The sequence below is a fragment of the Erithacus rubecula genome (genome assembly GCF_903797595.1).
Source record: "Erithacus rubecula genome assembly, chromosome: 33".
Taxonomy (NCBI): Eukaryota; Metazoa; Chordata; class Aves; order Passeriformes; family Muscicapidae; genus Erithacus; species Erithacus rubecula.
In genome coordinates this window covers 889014-907461 of record NC_136683.1, presented here as the reverse complement: position 1 = coordinate 907461, position 18448 = coordinate 889014, and the positions used below count along the sequence as shown (strand labels likewise).

General features: G+C 65.3%; 1 protein-coding gene and 1 pseudogene across 7 annotated transcripts; both read left to right on the top strand.

Moving 5' to 3' along the window:
- The first annotated feature begins 1306 nt into the window (after window positions 1-1306).
- Window positions 1307-3726, top strand: LOC306813793 (mothers against decapentaplegic homolog 6-like; annotated as a pseudogene). The gene is made up of 4 exons (XR_013777867.1): window positions 1307-1440; window positions 1803-2213; window positions 2347-2461; window positions 3058-3726. The product of XR_013777867.1 is annotated as a mothers against decapentaplegic homolog 6-like (transcript).
- A 479-nt stretch (window positions 3727-4205) lies between these two features.
- Window positions 4206-18339, top strand: ZBTB7B (zinc finger and BTB domain containing 7B). Of its 6 annotated transcripts, none has more exons than XM_079329418.1 (3): window positions 4206-4515; window positions 15142-16145; window positions 16914-18339. In XM_079329418.1, the coding sequence occupies exons 2-3, from the start codon at window positions 15151-15153 to the stop codon at window positions 17332-17334; spliced, it is 1416 nt and encodes a 471-aa protein (XP_079185544.1). In that variant the 5' UTR covers window positions 4206-4515; window positions 15142-15150; the 3' UTR covers window positions 17335-18339. The 6 variants fall into 6 exon arrangements, with proteins under 6 accessions (XP_079185544.1, XP_079185548.1, XP_079185543.1 ...); XM_079329422.1 differs by lacking the exon at window positions 4206-4515 and adding an exon at window positions 5707-5996; XM_079329417.1 differs by lacking the exon at window positions 4206-4515 and adding an exon at window positions 5738-5874.
- The last annotated feature ends 109 nt before the right edge of the window (window positions 18340-18448 follow it).

Genomic DNA, 18448 nt, shown 5'->3' with positions numbered 1-18448 from the left:
CTCCAGCTTGTGCTTCCCCTGATCAGAGACCCCAATAAACCTGAGCAGTGCCTGACTGGCTGCATTTGTTTTGGGCAGAGCTCTGGGGAATGTGTCTGTGTGTGTCCCCAAATCTCCCAGTCCTAGCCCTGAGTAGCACTAAGGCACCCCAGTGCACCCCTTTCCCCTCTCCAGGACTGAGGGTCCCCACATCCCTTGGGGCCAAGGGGCAGGAGTGGGGAGCTGGATTCTGCCTGCATTTCCTGCCTGCTCCTCTACTCCTGGCCATTTCCTGTTTCAGTTTGTGGGAAGCAGCTAAAGCAAAATATCTCCAATGTCCCCAGCCTGGCTGGGAGCTGCAGCAAGTGTGGTGCCACGCTGCATTTAATATCATTATCTGTAAAGAATTCAGGTGAATACAAATAATAATAACATAGAAAGTTCATAATTAGTTTCTATATATTTCTATATATTTCTATGCTTGGTCCTCTTAAACTCTCCTGTTGCATATATTGCTCATGGTAGGAAGGACACTGGCCAAAAATATAAATCTGCAGTTGGTCAAATATCTGGTGAGGTGCTACACTTCATGAAATGCTTTCCACAGAGTCTGAGTCGGGTCCCATGTTTTCTAGCTCTATCTGTACAAGCCTGGAAGAGAGTGCTGCCACACTCTAGTGGCACCAGAGCGTGGCTGTGGGGGGCAGCTGTGGGTCCCTGAGCCCACCCTGCCCCAGTGCTGCCTGTGCTGGTGCTGCAGCACAGGGGAAGCTCTGCACGCCCCATCCTCGGCAGCAGCGCTGGCGCCAGCGTGGCCTCCCTTATCTCTGCGGGAAGTCGGGAGCAGGAAGCCTGGCCTGGCGCGGGATAAGGGTCCCGTTTACATTAGCTCCTTTGTTATGGAACAGGCTCCCACCCTCACCCACTGCCTGCGGGGGGGCCCTGGCCAGGTCAGGGACTGAGGGGCAGCAGGAACCCCAGCCCAAAATGCCACGAGGGGTTTAGGTGGTCCTTGCAATGAGGACATGAATAGGGATGGGGTGTGCCACAATGGTGCCCTGCTGCTGTGCCCCATGGCTTCCCCCTGCCCAGGTCAGCTACTCAGCTGGACCCTGCCCTGTGGCTGTGCACTGGTGTCCGTGGTGCTGTTTGTGGGGCTCCTGGCTGTGCCCAGCTGCCTTGGTGGCAGGGTGCTGGGCATCCCTGACCGCTGGAGCCCACGCATCCGGCGTCTGCCACGTCCTGGCGTGGTAGCCCTGATGTGGTGGCTCAGCCCCAGGGCTGGCTGGGATGAGGGAAATCAATGAATTCCCCAAACGGGAAGGTCCGGGGGAGGGGAGAGCGTCCCAGCACAGGAAAAGTGCAGGCAGTGACGCGTGGAGGGCAGAGCAGTGCCGGCCGCCCTGAGAGCGCAGCCCCATGCAGTGCCCTGGATCCCGTCACCCGCCTCGGCCACCCACCGTGAGTGAGACCCTCTTCTGCAGGGACCCCTTGCCCAGCCCCACGACAGGGGGTGAGAGGGGAGCGGGTGGGTGCTGTGGGAAGGAGCATTCGGACCTCTGCCCTCGCTGTCTCAGCACAGGCAGGTTCTCCAGCAGCGGGGGTTGGTTTTGGGGTCGTGCCTGATGTGCCCTCGGGGGTGGCAGTACCCCCTGAAGCGACACCCCGCCTCATGGTGGTGGGATGACAGCAGCAAACTCAGGCAAAGCAGCCTTGCCAGGGATGTGGGAGGACACAGGAGGATGCAGCAGGGTCCCCACTGCGAGCCCCTGGAGCCACAGCCCGCTCAGGGCACGGGAGGTGATCCTGTCTCCGCCCTGCAGGTGGTCCCCACGACCACGCCATGTTCCGCTCCCGCCGCGCGGGGCTGGTGCGGCGGCTGTGGCGGCAGCGCTGTGCAGCAGCCGGCCCCGAGGACGGCCCCAGCGCCCTCAAACTGGCAGCACATGCCCTCTTCAAGAAGCTGAAGGACGAGGAGCTGGAGTTGCTGGTGCAGGTGGTGGAGAGCCGAGGCGCCCGGGAGTCTGGCTGCGTTTTGGCACCACGGGGGGACCCACGAGGGGTCAAGCAGGTCCCCCCTCAAGTCCTGCTCTGTCGCCTCTTCCGCTGGCCTGACCTCCACCAGTCCCATGAGCTCAAGCACCTCTGCCACTGTGCTGGGGGTCAGGGGTCCTGTGGGGACTTGGCTGTGCTGTGCTGCAACCCTCATCATTTCAGCCGCCTGGCTGTACCTGGTGAGTGCTGGTGGCAACACTGGAGGCTGCCTTGCCCACCCAGGCTCTGACCCCTGCTCTCTGGGGGTGGATCAAGGCTGCAGAGGGGCAGGATGCACTCCCAGCCTCTCATTTCCTTCTCCCTCCCCTACAGAAACCCCGCCACCCCCCCTACTTGAAGGCATCCTGTGGGCCCTCCTGGCCAGATGAGCCCCAACACCCCAGCACTCAGCTCCTGGAGTTCAGCTACAACGGTGGGGACTGGTGTGGTAAGGTGGTCCCACCACACTCCTCTACCACACCCAGCAGGCAGGAGGGCACTGGGCAGGGCTGAACCCCTCAGTCAGAAGCAGAGATCGGAGGGGACAGAACATGAAAATCAGTGAATGGAGCCAGCAGTCACCCCCCAGCAGGAGGAAAAGACTCCGACATGGGATGAGGGGTTCCTGCTGGGGGAGCAGCCTGGGCCCAGACACCCCCCAGCCCCCCCCAAGCTCCTGTTATTTTTGGCAGCACCAGACTCCCTGCTGGAGGAAGCACTGCCTATGGGGACACACACAATGTGCCTTGACGCACACAGCCCCAGCTCCTGCCTGGCTGCTGGCCACCAAGGCCACCAGCTGCCACTGCCCTACCTTCCCCTGCACTCGGGGACCAGCCCCCCTCACATCCCTCCCCCAGCCCTTCACCACGGTACTTGGGCACTGGGAACAGCTCCAGAGGCCCACACCCACTGCAGGACCCCGTGCTAAGGCATCCCTGGTGTGCCACATGCATCCATCCATCTGTCCTCGCATGCCCCCTGTGCCCACTCCCCTTGGCTCAAGTCAGTCGGGGTGCTGACAGCTCTGCTCTCCCCTGCCAGACACCAGCCTCTCGTGGAGCACCGTCAAGGACGGCTGTTTGGTGTAAACTGGCTACTGGGAGTACCGGACACGCGTGGGCCGCCTCTACGCCGTGCACGAGGCGTCAGGTGAACGTCTTCTGTGAGCTGCCGTGGGGCAGCGGCTTCTGCCTGGCCCAGCTGCCGGCTGCCTACCGCAGCTGTGCTGTGCGGAGAGCCCGGGGCAAGATCGGCCGGGGGCTGCTGCTGAGCCGGGAGCCGGGCGGTGTCTGGGTCTACAACCGCGGCGAGCCACCCCATCTTCGTCAGCTCGCCCACCCCTCAGCCCCCCCGGCGCCTGCAGGCTGGCTGTCCTCAAGGTGCTGCCTGGCTACTCGGCAAAGGTGTTCGATTATGGGTGGGCAGGGCACAGAGAGGGTTGGCAGCTGCCTAGGGAGGGACCCTGTGACCCTCACAGTATCCGCATCAGCTTTGCCAAGGGCTGGGGACCCTGCTACTCCCGGCAGTTCATCACCTCCTGCCCGTGCTGGCTTGAGGTCCTGCTGAACCAGCCATACTGAGGCTGGGGCTGGTGGGGGATGCCAGGGAGCTCCCCCAAAGCAGGTGCACAAGCTGGGGGAGCCCTTCTACTGTATCCCAGCCTGTATCTTCAAGGCTGTGCCGCAGCAGGATTGAATCCCTGGCTCTGGGGACTCTGCCTGAGTGTCTGACTGGATGCACGGCTCACCACTTTGCCAGCACCTGCTTCCCTCAGCCATGGGGCTTTCAGTGACACAGGGCACTATTCAATATCTTTTCTTTTACTTTTGTCCTTTTAATTTTATTATTTAATGTTCGAATTTATATTAATTTATCTATTTTGTAAAAAAAGCAAGGAATGAAGCAGGAGTCCCCATTGTCAGGTGACAGCCAGGGGTCGGTGGGACAGGAGGAGCAGGAGAGAAGGGAGGTGGGAGCGAGTGAGAAGGAGGAGGAGGGGGAAGCTGTGGGCGGAGATGTCCACTGTAGACAAGGAACGGGAGTGAACTGGCACGTCTAGGGGGTTGGGGCAGTGAGCACAGCTGGAGTGTGCGGCAGGTTAGAACATCTGGATGGGTGCAGGGCAGGTGAATGAGAGGCAGAGGGGCAGGTGAGCACTCCCTGAGGTGGGAACCCCGAGATGGGTCCCAGGCCTGGGGAGGTCCTTCACCGTTCGGGCAGCATGGGGGAGCCCCGAGCAAGCGGAGCCGAGGGGATCCCCGATTGCCCGAGCCGTGTCTGCTGTTTTTAAACCCAAATAAACGGTGCCACCGGCACCAAGAGCCGCCCGTGTCCCTACGCGTGTCAGTGCCGCCCCCGGGGCTCGGCTCGGGAAGCCAGCAGTGCCCTCTGCAGGCGGCTGCCGCGGCCGCGATGACCGCCCGGTCCTTCCTGCCACGCCGCCGGCCCGGCTGAGCCCGCGGCCCCTGCCCGGCCCCGCTCTCGGCCCCGCCGCCAGAGGTGAGTTCCACCGCGCCGTCGAGAGCCGTCTCGGGAGAAGCGGGGAGAGACAGGCACCGGAGCGCAAGCCGCCGGCAGCGGCGGAGCGCAGCGGCTGTGGCGAACCGTGGCCCGAGGGACGGGCGGGGAGCGATAGAGCCGGGGTCGGGGGAAGCGGCGCGGAGGGGGAGGCAGATCTGCTGGTTCCCCCCTTATGGCCCGCGCCAGCCCGGAGCCTCGACGGGATGCAGGAGCGCGGTCAGAGGGACGGAGCTGACGTGGGGAAGCGGAGCGGGCGGCTGGGCGAGGCGCGGCGGCAGGTGCCCGGTACCGGGGGCCTGGCAAAGGGGTGGGGGGTCCCGTTCCCCGGCCCCGGCGCGGTGCCCCCGGCGCGGCCCCCCCACCCCTGACATAACGTCTGCGCGGGGGCCGTGTTTGCCTTGGCAGCCCCAGAGCGGCAGTGGCTCCTCACACTTTCCGCTAGCGCCGGGCAGTGGCCGCGCTCCGAGCCAGGCGCGGGGGGGGCCGGGGTGAGCCGAGGTGAGCCCCGCGGCCGCCGCTGCCTCCCTGAGCCGGCAGCGGCCAAACAGGTTGCGCGGGGCCCGCGCCCAGGCACCTGCGAAGGAGCCACCCCGCTGGGGCCGCCGCACCCCGCTGCAGCGCCGCCGAGAGCGGGGGGCTGCTCTCCCGCCTGCCCGGCACCCCGCGATGCCACGTTCTTCGTATCCAGCTCTCCGTCCCCTCGTGCCCGGCATTCCAGTATCCCGGTGCCCGCTTCTCGGTGCCCGGCTCTCCATCCCCCCTACCTCACCCTATGCACGGTTTCCCGTGCCCGGCACTCGAAACTCTCCCTCGATGCACACTTCTCGGTTCTTACCCCCCCCCATACCCGGTTCCCCGCCCCCCGTATCCGCGGGGCGGAGCGGGCAGTTGCCGTGCCGGCCCCGGCACACGGCGGCCGCAGCGGGCGGGGCGCGCTCGGCGCCTGGCACCGCACTCGGCGCCGGTGGGGCCGCAGCGGGGCCGTCTCGTGCTCTCCTGCCCAGGCCGGAGGGCCCGACCCCCGCCCGATGCCGTTACCCGCCTCTGACTCAGCTGCCCCCCACCCGCGCACCCCGGTCCCGGGGGCCCGCAGGACCCCCGCCCTCCCGGGGGCGTGGTGGGGCTGATGGGCGGGGCGTCCACCAATCGGACGCGCGACCGCCGGCGCGCTGCCCAATGAGCGGGCGGGGGCGGGCGCTTCCTGGAGCCCCGGCGGCGGCGGCGGCGGCGGCGGCGGTGGCTGTGGCCGGGGGGCGGGCGGGGCGCGGCGGCGGCAGGTGAAGGCGGAGGCGGGGCTGTGGCTCCGGGACCGGTCTGTGGCTCGGGCGGGGCGCGCAGGTGAGCGGCGGTGGGTGGGAGCGGACAGACCCACCGACAAGGGTTGCGCGGAGGTAGCGACCCACCGGCAGCGGGATCGGGACGGGGACCGGTGCGGCGATCGCTTTTGCCGCCCGGTTGCGGTGAGTCGCGTTCATCTGGGATGCTGCGGGCAGCGGGTGGGCACGGCTGGCGTGCGGATCGCTGCACGGCCCCTGTGTCCCCGCCCGCCGCCGGAGCCGGTGGACACGTCGCCCGTGGGGCGGGGGGGTGTCACTCGTGGGCCGTTCCCGCTCCCTTGCGCACGGGGCTGCGGGAAATCGGTGACATCGGCAGGTGTCCGCTGCGTGCCGGGGCCGCTGCCAAGGCTCCGCTGTGGTTCCCGTTGCGGTGCTGCTCCATCCAGCCAGGGTCCCCCGCAGGTCTCCCACGAGTGACTGGGTGCTGCCACCCCGCCCTTCCTAACATGGTGAGCAGCTTGGCATCATGCCTGGTGCACCGGGTAGGGACGGCACCGTTGCAGGAGGAAGGCAACTCAGGGAACCCCTTCTCCACCAGTATTGTTGGAGTTGGAGGGTATCCCAATGTCCCAGCACGCTGTGCCACGCTGGTGATCCCCAAACCTGATACACTGGCAGCAGCAGTGGGTGTCTCTGCTCGGCTGTGCAGTGGTCCCTTGGGATCGGTGTCGTGGTAGCACCTGCCAAGCACCGGTGGACTCTGCCCCGTGCGCCCAGCCCTGCCGTACCTGTCCTCGTCCCCCTGGCTGGCTGCCCCCGGCCGCTGTTTGCCCGGGGCGGGGTGCGGTATTTACCCTCCCGCCGGAGCAGATCCACGTCTTGGGCCACAGCTGCCTTCGATCCGTGGCTGCGTTCACTTAGCAAGGGGACACGGTGCCAGTTTTGTCGTGGGGTGAGTCGCACCGTGCCTCGGTTTGCCCGGCAAACTGGGCTGGTGGGAGCGGGGAGCAGTCTGGAATTCCCGGCACTGCCGGAGGCACGCGGCAGCTGCGGCGACTCAAGGCTTCAGTGGTGATGCTGATGCTGGCTGCCGAGGGAGGGACAGAGCGCAGGGACTTAAAGTGGGTGCGCGGAGAAGGGGAAACTCTGGCGCAGCGGAGAGTGGGGCAGCAGGGCTGGGAGTGCCCTTGCTGGGGACGGGTGCAGAGGTGAGTGAGCACAGGGAGGTGACAGATGGGGGGGGGCCGCATACCGGTGTTGGGTCCTGGGGACCCTGCAGGACCCCATGCCCGGGCGCAGGCTGCCCCCGGCGCTGTGGTGCTGAGCCCGAGGCTGTGGCAGCGCGTCTCTGCCAGCTGGTGCCGAGCACCCTCAGTGCACACGTGGCACGAGCGGCACAGGCCGGAGCACACGGGGGCGGGGTGGGCACGGCCGGGGGTGCGGGACCCGCACAGCCCCCGCTGCACCCCAACCCCCGAGGGGCGGCTGCTGCCCCATGCGTGAAGCAGGAACTTCTTCTTCAAGGCAGGCAGCGGATGATGAAACCAGGGAGAAATCTCTCCTGGCAGCATGTGGGCTGCTGGCGGGAGCCCCCGGGAGCTGCGCTCCCCCTGCGCCACCAGCGCTGCCTTCCCATGGTAACTCCACGGCGGGAGCAGGCAGGGTGCCGGTGGGAGCGTCCGCCCCGTCTGGAGGATTGGCGCCCGCCTGGCTCCCCGTGGCAGCACTGGCGTCCCTGACATGCCCCGAGAGCTGCATGTCCACACCCCAGCGAGCCCCAGGGCGGTCAGAGGACCTGGCGAGGGGCTGGGCTGAGACCCGTCAAACTCGCTTCGTGCCAGGAAGATGGTGCTTGGGTAGCCGTGCAGGCGGGGGGGGGGGGGGTAGGGGGTGGTGGTGCTGTGGCCAGTGCAGCCAGCCATGCTCCGTGCCCAGGGCTGGGGAGGGCAGCTGGCATGCAGGATGGTGCAGTGGGAGCCATGGTGCCTCTGTATCCCCAGAGCTAGTGGCACGACTTGATGGAGCCATGGGCAGGCAGGGGGACCAGGCAGGGTGAGGGAAAATGAAAGCAGGTGATGCGGAAGGAGAAGTAGGTCAGGTGAGCTCTGGCCTCTCCCGCAGCCTTGGTTGCAGTGTGTTCTCTGCTCTGCCCAGCTGGCTCTGCCGTGTGGGCAGCAGGTGGAGTGGGCAGTGGGTAAGGGGGTCCTGCTGCCAGGCACTGGCTCCTGGGCAGGGTGGGTGCCAGGCTTGCCTACACTGAACACCAGCAGGGCGGAGATTGTGGCTGTGTTGGCTGACATTTGTTTGGTACAGTGGCACCCCAGCAGTTTTGCTTTGATTCCCCTCCCATGGGCAGCCCTCAGGGCACAGGGCTTGGAGTCATAGCAAGGGCGGACAGGAGGATTATCAGCCCCTCTGAAGGGCCAAGCAAGAGAAGGTAAGAGACCCTTGGGCCCTGCTTGGGTGGCACAAGGCATCTGGTATGATGTAGACAGCACAGTGGGCTTTGGGGACAGCCCCACAGTGCACAGAGGGTTTCCACAGGGGCTGCCCATGCCTGCTGCACTTGGAGCCATGGGGACAGCCCCAGGGTCTCATCAGTGGCACTGTGTGGGTCACAGTGACTGCGGCGGGCACGGCCTCACAGTCGGTGCTGTGTGGGCTCGGGGGGGGCCGGGGGGGGGCCGGGGGGGATTAGAATGGCCTGCCCCCCTTCCCTCCCTGGGATCAGCCGTGGGCAGCGGGGAGCTGGCAGCAGGCAGCTGCCGTGGGGGCGGAAGCCGGGCTATTTTGGAGGATGTGGAGGGGGGGCTGTGGGCTGGCACTGTCCTTGCCAGGTGACCCCACCAGGACCAGCAGCACCCCGGTGCCAGGATGGAGAGCTGGGACCCAACCTGTGCCACAGGCGATGCTCAGTCCCCAAGGCGCTGTGAGGACACGAACCCTGCATATTGAGTAGGAGGTGCCACCAGCTGGGGGGGCCTCTTGGGGCCGTGCAGCACAGTGGGACCCAGGGGGTCTGGCTGCCCTCCAAGGGGTTCCCGTGACTGTGCTGCAGGGCCAGCAGCTCCAGAGCCAGCTCACCCTGGGGCCAGCGAGCAGGCCCAGTTGTAGGTGAGCCTGCCTGTCCCAGGCTGTTGGCTGGCAGAGCCTTGTCTTCCTTTCTTCCTTTCTCTCTTCCTTTCTTCCTTCTTTTCTTCCTGGAATCCTTCCTTCCCCCTTTCATGTTTCTGCCTGTGCCTCAGCCATCTCCTTGGCACATTGGGAAGGCCAGAGGTGACACACAGAGGCCGCATGCCCTTGGCCACCTCTGTCATGGGCAAGCATGTGGCCATGGCACACCATCCCTGGCAGGTCAGGGTGCTGCTCTGTGTCAGGAGGCGATGCAGGAGATAGGGTTGCCCATCCTACTGTTGGAAGAGGAGCTGGGATGAGGCCATGTCCCATCACTGGTGCCACTGGTCAGGGTGCCTCTGGCCAATGCAAGGATGTAGCTTGGAGGAGGATGGATGGATGGATGGATGGATGGATGGATGGATGGATGGATGGATGGACAATGGAGGTTAGCCCATCTTCCCCAAAAGCCAGCACCTCCCTGCCTGGCCCCCCAGGTAGGCAGCCTGATGCCCCCAGCCAGGGCAAGCAGCAGTTTGTGGCCAGCGCCTGGGTGGTTGCGACACCCCCAGGGTGGGGGGGCCCACGGTGACTCACCCCATCCTGGCCACCAGTAGGAACCCTGACTCAGGGCTGCGTGCCCATGCTGTGCCATGCCCCTCCCTGCCCGCCTCGCCCACCTTATCTCCCGCCCTTAGCACCTGGCACACCTGGGCCAGGGGGGACTGGCGCCATTCCCCTCCTTTATGGGGAACAAAGGGCAGGGGAAGGGTTGGCAGCAGGTGCCACATCCCTCCTCCTTCCCTCCCTTCCTCCCTCCCTCTCACAGATGCTGTCCAGGGCTGTGCCCTCTTCTGTGCCCCCCGCTGAGGCAGCTGGTCAGCCTGGAGCATTGTGGTAGTGTGGTGGGCAATGCTGCCCACAGCCCTGCTGCCACTGGCTGTGTGCTGCCTGCACTGCAGGCACTGGGCAGCTCGTGGCACCACAGCTGGCTCCACAGTGATGGGAGAGGGTAGGGCTGGGGTTACACTGGCAATGGAGGGTACACTGGCAATGCCCCTCTGCCCACCTGCCATCTCCACTGCCTGCCCACAGCTTCTTGCACAACCCAGCTCTTCCCATCAGCATTGCTGACACCAGAGGCCCTTTGCTATCCAACTGGTGTGGGGCTCTTCCCCTTTCTGCCTGGCCTCCTGCTACAGCCAGCACCAGCATGGTGCCTGGAGCCCATCCAGGGCCATGCCAGGGTGCTGCAGTGCTGGTGCCCCTGACCGGTCTGGCGTGGGTGGCCTGGGCGGGTGCTGGTGCTGGTGGTGGGGTGTGGGGCGCGCTCTCCAGGCTGCTAATTGCTGTTTAGCTGGGGACACAGAGGGTGTAATTATGGGGGGGGATTGCGTGAATCTGCAGCCTGGCTGGGGAGCCCATGAGTGCCCCTGCCCAGGGAGTGGAGGGGATCAGGCAGCAGAGTCCAGCTGGGCCATCATTCCTTCCCGCATTCCCCATGGGACCTCAGGAACCCACTCCAAGGGTAGAGCAGGACAGGAATCCATAGGACCGGGGGGTGGCTCCAGGGCTGCTGGGCAGGCTGCAGCATGCTGTGGGAGCCCTGCCCTGCTCCCGCCGAGCGCAGGCGCCCTCCCAGCCCGGCCAGGCTGCCCATGGCCAGTGGCGAGCACCCAGCGCCCTGCCTTGCGGCAGAGGAGAAGGTGAGGGCCTGTGTGCAGTCTTGGCGTGGGGGGCAGGGGCAGACAGCTTGGAGACAATGCTAGGAGTGGGGAAGGTGTATTATGGTACGGGGTGCCTGTCCTGGCAGTGCTGGGAATCTTCTCCCGTGGGAGTGGGCCAGGGGATGGCCCCTGCCCGGTTCCGGGTTGGTGCCGCACCGCGCAGTACCGGCCGCAAAGAGTTAATGCCGTGTGTGTTCTGGGAAGTGGGGCTGGGAGGTGCGTGACCCGGGGTGTGGGCGTCGACTCCTTTTGAGGTGGGATCCTGAGCTCAAGTGCAGCGGGGAGCAGGGCCAAGTTCACACAGCACCCTGCCTTCCCCTCCCTGCCACTCGCGGGCCGCCAGCCCGGCCGCGACGCAGCGCTGAGCCACGCCAGGACACGGGCAGGTGAGCTGCACACCCACCCTGCCATCACTGCCTGCTGGGGTGCAGGAAGCTGCCGGGGTGGTGGGGACCCAGTGTGGGACCACTGGGCACTGGGAGATCTGGGCCAGCTGCTTTGGCACCAGCGAGCTGTGGGATGTTGGTGTTGCCTGAGCTCTACGCCACCCTGGCTGCTGATGGGATGGGATGGGATGGGATGGGATGGGATGGGATGGGATGGGATGGGATGGGATGGGATGGGATGGGATGGGATGGGATGAGTGGCGAGATCTGGGTCACTTTGGTTTGGTAGAGCAGGGCCCACACCCTACAGTGGCAATGCCAGGCAACTGGATGTGGCAGTGGGGTAGGTTTTGGCAGCAAGATACCAGCACAGTGCCAGCAGGCTGGGTGGGCAGCATGGGGACTTTGCTTCTTGTCCCTGCCACAGAAGCCAGGAGTGGCTCTGGCAGCATGGCTAGTCCTGCTCCACCGTGACAGGGCTGCCCTGTGCCCAGCCTCCGTGGCAGCTCTCGTGCCGGGCTGGCACTGGGCCCTGGGTGCAGGGCTGGCTGGGCTGAGGCTGCCCTGGCCCACAGCACTCCAACCCCCTTCTCAGTGCCCATGGCAAGTGTCCTATGGCTGGGCAGCACACAGCTGTGCCTGGGAGCTCCATGGGTGAGCTGGCCAGTGTCAGGGGGCTTGAGCAGTGCCAAGGGGTTCACTCTCAGTGCTGTTGAATGGGGGACTGTTTATCCTCTTTCATCTCCAAACCATTTCCTTTTGTCTCTACTTGTTCTTTTCTTCTTTGAAAGAGTAGTGCTGTTTTCCCCACTTCCTCCAGCAATGGGACCCCTGGCATGTGCTTGCTGCAGGGTCACCAGCTGAGCCAGACCCCAGCCACCATCCTCCCTGCTGGGCAGACAGAGGGGCTGCACGGCCCCTGCCCTGCAGCCCCACCACCTCCACACTATGGCCATTGGCACTAGGGCCACTGCTGTTTCAAGTTGGCTTCAGGCAGGGCAGTAGCAGGGTGGGGTGCTTGCACAGCCTGGACTCCTGGGTCCATGTTCTAGTTCCCAAAAGGTGAGGGGCCCCACGGGGTGAGGGGCCACGGTGACACTGCACTGCGCTCCCCTTCCTGGGTGACTCATTCTCCCCAGTGGGACTGTGAAGTCCCTCGACAGCATTTGTGACTCTTGTGACCGAAAGCAGGAGCACTTGGCAGCAGCCCAGGATGGGGACTGTGCTCCCCAGGACCTCTGCCCTCCTTCCCCATGGGGGAACAGTTCAGGAAATCCTTCCCTTTCCACCTCACAACTCCCTCCATCCCCAAGCCGTGGCCCAGTGCTCAGTGCAGGCTGGCAATGTGTCCTCATCCAGGGTGCCATCCTGGCTTGGTGTCATGGGGCAGTGCCTGTGCAGGATGGGGCTGCAGGGGCCCCACCGCACTGTCCATGGCTCTGGACCCCTAGGATGGAGGGAGCTGGCAGGTGGGTGGAGCCTGGCCTTGGCTGTTCCAGGTAGCATGGGCTGGCAGAGGGATGTCAGGGTGACCTGGGCAGACATTGTTCCTGCCTTGCATGGGAGCCAGCTCAGCACGGGGAGCGACTCCCCCCTTCCTCAGTCCCGCTCGGCTGCTGCAGCCGAAATGTGCCCAGCCACACTGACGTAACTGAGAGAGCTCTGGCATGGCGAGGACATGGGCATCACCACTTGCTTCCTCCCAGCCATCATCTCCAGCACCAGCCAGGGAATGTTGGGGGCGGCTCCAGTCCCCTCACACCTCATCCTCTGCCATTTCCTTATCAGTGTGGTGATCTCCTCGACGGCAGCACCCGCTCAGCATGTGACTTCGCTCCAGTGAGGAGGATGTGCGGGGGGGTGGGGGTGTCAGCAAAGGAGCCATAACGGGCGGTGTGGTGCGATGGAAAATCCCCCTCCTGTCACCTCCACCTCGCCCCCACCCTGCCCCAGCCCTGCAGCTCTGTGTGCTGGCATCGGGTCCTGCAGCTGCTCACGGGGTTCTCAGCTCCCACCCCAGACCTCTGCCGGTAGTTTCTGTGGCATTGGCAGCACTGAGGCTGTGTCCATCTGCACTGTGACATGCTGAGGCCGTGCCTGTGCCCATCCCTCAGAGCACCCTGCCACCTGCTGGGATATGACAGGGTCTCATCTGCTGCCCTGCGCCCAGACACCCCCATGGGCATGTGCCAGTGGCTGCCATCCATCTTGTGAGTGCCCTGTGTCCAGGTGTCTTGTGGGGCCCAGGGCAGAAGGGTGACTGTCCTGGTGCCATCACTGGGGGAGGCAGTGTAGGAGGACACAGTGCCACCCTGTCCTGTGACCATTGCTTGCAACAGTCCTCGAGGTCTGTGGGGCTCTGGGCCACCCTTGGCAGGTGCCACATCCCCGTCATCCCTCTCCAGCTGCCCAAGCTGTGGCATGGGGTACTTGCCCCCCTCCTTAATCCTGCCCCTGCAGCTAATCCTGCCTAATCCCACTGGGGGCTGTCACTGCCTGTTGGCTCCCAGGGCCCTGATGGTTTAATCACCCCTAATCCGATCACCCCCACCTCAGCAGGCAGAGGGGACCTCAACTGGTGGTGGGATGGGCTCCTGCCGAGCAGGGGGGCTTGGCCGTGGGTGCTGGCGCCAGCATCCCAGGCGGTCGGCACTGCCTGGCTCCCGGTTTCAGGGGCGGCTGCCGCCTGCCCTGCCGGTTGGGCCTGCTCGGCAGCGGCTGGGGCGGCTCCGCAGCCGGTTGCTCCAGGGCCGTTCCCAGCTGCCTGCCGAGGCAGCCCCAGCTGGCAGCCGCCCAAGCGCAGGGAGCGGCCGGCTTGGGGATGGGCCCCTGCGCCGGGGGCCGTCGGCCGCGCCGCCCCTCCATGGGCAAGAGGGGGCACGTCCCCCACGCCCGCCCGCCGACGGCACCGTGTGGCTTGGCACAGCGCGATGGGCTTGGGGTGGATGGGCCTGGCGTGGCTCAGCGTTGCCTGGCACGGCTTGGCCGTGGCTGGTGGCACATGCCACTGTCCACCGTGGTTTGACTTGGCATGGCACAATTCTGTCCAAGAGTTCAACAACCAAGAGCCACAACCCAGAGGTGGTACCCACCTCTGCCTCCCCCAGGCTGCAATTGCTAATCACCCAGCAGTGCCAGTGCCACCCAGCAGCCTGGCTGGCTGCACGGGCCATAGCTGGGCATAGCTGGTGTCAGGGCAGGTTGCATCCCCAAATCTGCCACTGCTGCCTGCACCCTGCGTGCAGGTTGTGAGGGTCATGGGCTCCCCCTTCCCACCTGTGCTGTCTCCAGAGGAACGCGTGGGTCCCTGCTGCTGCACCACGGGGACCGCAGTGGGAGGGTGAGCAGTGCTGGGTTTAGGGCTGAGGCCAAGCTCTGCCAGCCGCAGCGTGGGAAAGGCCTGACTGGCGCAGGCTGGGCTTGGCTGGGCGAGGAGTGGCCCCGGGCTGGGGCACAGGGGGAGGGAGGGGGCCCAGTCCCGACCAGGAGCGGGGGCAGGAACCGGTGGCATGGGCGCTGATCCTAATCTGCTGTGGCAGGAAGCGTGGCCCCTGTTCCCAGCCCAGCTGGGCTCCATGGGGCGGCCCCCGGCCCTCAGGGTGCTCCTTCCCAGCACTCGCCCGCCCACCCGTGCCTGTGCCAGTGAGGCCCACGTTCCCAGGATGGGGCTGCTGGCAGCCACTGGGTGCGCCTGGCCCTGACACTAGGCCGGGGGGATTTTGGGTGGGCTGGCACAGGAAGTGCTGCGCCTTAGTGCTGTTCAAAGGCACCACGCTGAGATTTCCCCCTTTACTGTGGCGGCGCAGACGGCTGGGTGCTGGTGGTGGGGGAGGAAGTGTGGGGGCCTGTGGTGGGGGGCCTGTGGTGGGGGGCCTGCGCCCGCCAACCTCTACATAGCACGGAGGCAACTGAGGGCAGACTGCGGGCCCCAAACCTGCCCCGGTTTAGTGTCCCACTGAAACCCCAGTGCCACCAGCACGTACATGGAGGGTTCCTTGTGCGCTGGCATCATGACAGTGATGCTCCAGCTGCAGTGCTTCTTCCGAGCACTCTGCCAGGCTGTTCCTCCATCAGTCAGGCAGCATCCTGTCCTTCCTGCAGGTGAGGACAATGGCCAGCCCAGAGGACGATCTCATCGGCATCCCCTTCCCTGAGCACAGCAGCGAGCTGCTGAGCTGCCTGAATGAGCAACGGCAGCTGGGGCTGCTCTGCGACGTCACCATCAAGACGCAGGGGCTGGAGTACCGCACCCACCGAGCTGTCCTGGCCGCCTCCAGCCGCTATTTCAAGAAGCTCTTCGCAGGGCCGGGGCCAGGGCAGGAGGTCTGCGAGCTGGACTTTGTGGGGCCGGAGGCGCTGGGTGCGCTGCTGGAGTTTGCTTACACAGCCACGCTGACCATAAGCAGCGCCAACATGGGCGAGGTGCTGCGTGCTGCCCGGCTGCTGGAGATCCCCTGTGTCATCGCTGCCTGCGTGGAGATCCTGCAGGGCAGCGGGCTGGAGGCGCCCGGCCCCGACGATGGCGACTGCGAGCGCGCCCGCCGCTACCTGGAGGCTTTCTCCACCCTCCCCGAGGGTGAGGTGCCTGCCCCGCCGCCCCCCCGCCCCACTCCCCGCCGCAGCAAGAAGACCCGCAAGTTCCTGCAAGCCCGAGGTGCCCGTCTCAACAACCACGCCGAGGAGCCGCCCGCTGAGGCCGAAGGCTCCGGCAGCCCCCCGCCGCCCGCCCAGCTGCCCTCGCCCCCTCTGCCCGAGGGGCTCTCCTTGCCCTACGACAGCTTTGAGCTGCCTGAGGAGGAGGAGCTGCCCCCAAACCCCTTCCCCTTCCCCTACCAGCCCCCCCTGTCCCCTGAGGAGGCTGCTTCTGATGACGACGCCATCGACCCCGACCTGATGGCGTATCTGAGCTCGCTGCACCACGAGTCGCTGGCGCCTGGGCTGGACAGCCCTGACAAGCTGGTGCGCAAACGCCGCTCGCAGATGCCCCAGGAGTGCCCTGTCTGCCACAAGGTCATCCACGGCGCCGGCAAGCTGCCCCGCCACATGCGCACGCACACGGGCGAGAAGCCCTTCGCCTGCCAGGTCTGCGGAGTGCGATTCACACGGTGAGTGTTGCTGGGTGGACTCTCCTCACCTGACATGTTCCAAATCACATCCCCTGTGCCCCACCCCCGCCATTCCTACTGGGATGTAGCCACAGGCCTGGCATGGTTCATGGGGTCTTCTGCATCCTCTAAGTGCTGCTGGACCAAACTGGGGTAGCTGATGGCATACTGCACAGTACCCCTCTGCCAGTCCTGCCAGTGCAGTGCAGATTCAGAGGGTCTTCTGCACACCATGAGTGCTCTGGACCAACACAGGATACTCAGTGGCATCCTCCATGCAAGTTCTTTTGTGGTGCAGTGGGGTTATGAGGCCTTCTGCATCTCATGAGTGCTGCTGGACTGACCTAAGGTACCCAGTAGCATCCCTTGTAGTGCCTCCTGCCATACCTGCTGGTGAAATCAGGTCAATGGGCTGTTCTGTCTGAGTGCTGCCATATCAACCAAGGCCTGATACCCGGTGGCACCCATAACACCTCATCTGCCAGCCCAGGCACAGTTGTGGTGCAGGTCTAGGAGAGTCTTCCACACTATGTAAGGGCTGCCAACCAGCCTGGGGTACCCAGCAGCAGCATCCCCGCTGCCAGCAGCCAGCTGCATCTCAGCCGTGCAGCTGTACCATGGTCCCATGCCCTGTTAAGCACCCAGACCCTTGTGCCCTGCAGAGCATCCCTGCTGTCAGGCTTTCAGCACCACTGCCCTCCCTGCTGTGACTGGATGGCATGTTGGCTCCTCCATGCCAATATCTCCCTGTGTGTCCCCCACCTCCAGGAATGACAAACTGAAGATCCACATGCGGAAGCACACAGGCGAGCGGCCCTACTCCTGCCAGCACTGCAGCGCCCGCTTCCTGCACAGCTATGACCTGAAGAACCACATGCACCTGCACACAGGCGCCCGGCCCTACGAGTGCTACCTCTGCCACAAGGCCTTCGCCAAGGACGACCACCTCCAGCGGCACCTCAAGGGCCAGAACTGCCTGGAGGTGCGGACCCGCCGCCGCCGCCGCGACGAGCCCCCGCCGCCGCCCGCCGGGCCCCCGGGCCTCGACCTCTCCAACGGGCGCCTGGAGGGGCTGCGCCTCTCCATCGCCCGCTACTGGGCTCCAGGGCAGCCCGAGGAGGAGGATGAGGAGCCCGAGGGTGAGGAAGGGCCGCAGCCGGACGGCACCGTGCCGGTGGAGACGGCGTAGGGCCGGTGCAGCGGCAGGTGCCGTGCCGTTCCATGCTGAGCTGTGCCGTGCCCGCTGGGGTTTCTGTTCCTGTTTTTCCCGTCACGGTTCATTCCTAGTTATGCAAAGGGGGAAAATCCCCTCGGCCGATTTGCACAAGGGGGTGGGGGGCCCCTACCGACTCCCCACCATGCCCGGGCCCACCTGGTCATGCCCAGGTGGGTGATGGGGGGATTGGGACTTGGATGTCCCCCCACCAAACCCCTCGTGGATGCCAGGACTGGGCAAGGGCACCCATGGACCAAGGCCCCACCCACCCCACCCCACCCCCCCCAGGTGGGGAGAGCCCCTTCATCCTCTCCCCAGTGGGGGGGGCACTGTCCTGCGCTGTGCATAGCTTGTCCCCACCTCCCCACTCTGAGCAGCCCCCCCCCGGCGAGCCCCCCTCGCCCCTGCACTCCCGGCTGCTTTCTCTTGGTTGCACTATTCGGGTGAGCCCACCCGGGTGCGGGGCAGCCCCGGCCCCCCCCGGACCCTTCCCCCTTCCCAAATCCCCCGGCCCTGTGGGACCCCCCTTCCCTGGGGTGGCCGGGCCCCCACGGTCACCCCTCTGTCCTTTGCACATGCCCCCCGCAGGGCGCAGCCTCCCTGGGGGCGTAGGGGACCCGCACTATTTGTCTACAATAAGAGTTTTATCTATATTTAAAAAAAGATGATGTAATATATTCCCCCACCCCCCAGAGCCCCTCCGCTGCCAACCACCAGCGCTGCCCGGCCTCCACATCTGCCATGGGGTGCCGGGAGGGGTGATGGGGCTGGGGGGGCTCTGCTCCCGTCATGGCTTTAAAGTGCCTTATGGTGAACTTGAACCTTTTCGGCTACTTGAACCTCTCTGGTGTCAGGAACCAAACAAACCACGGGCGGGCGGCCCCTGCCCCGCCGGGCCGCCTCTGCCTGTCTGTATGTCTGTGTTTGTTTGTTTTTTTTTAAACGAAGGCTGCTTGGTAATAAACGGAGAAGCAGGGACTCCCCCGTGTCCAGCTATCTGTCTGTTTTGCCCTGGAGCAGTTTGGGACTGGGGGCACTGTGGGGCTGGGAACAGGAACACTGAGAGTCTGGGGTTCTGCAGGGATGG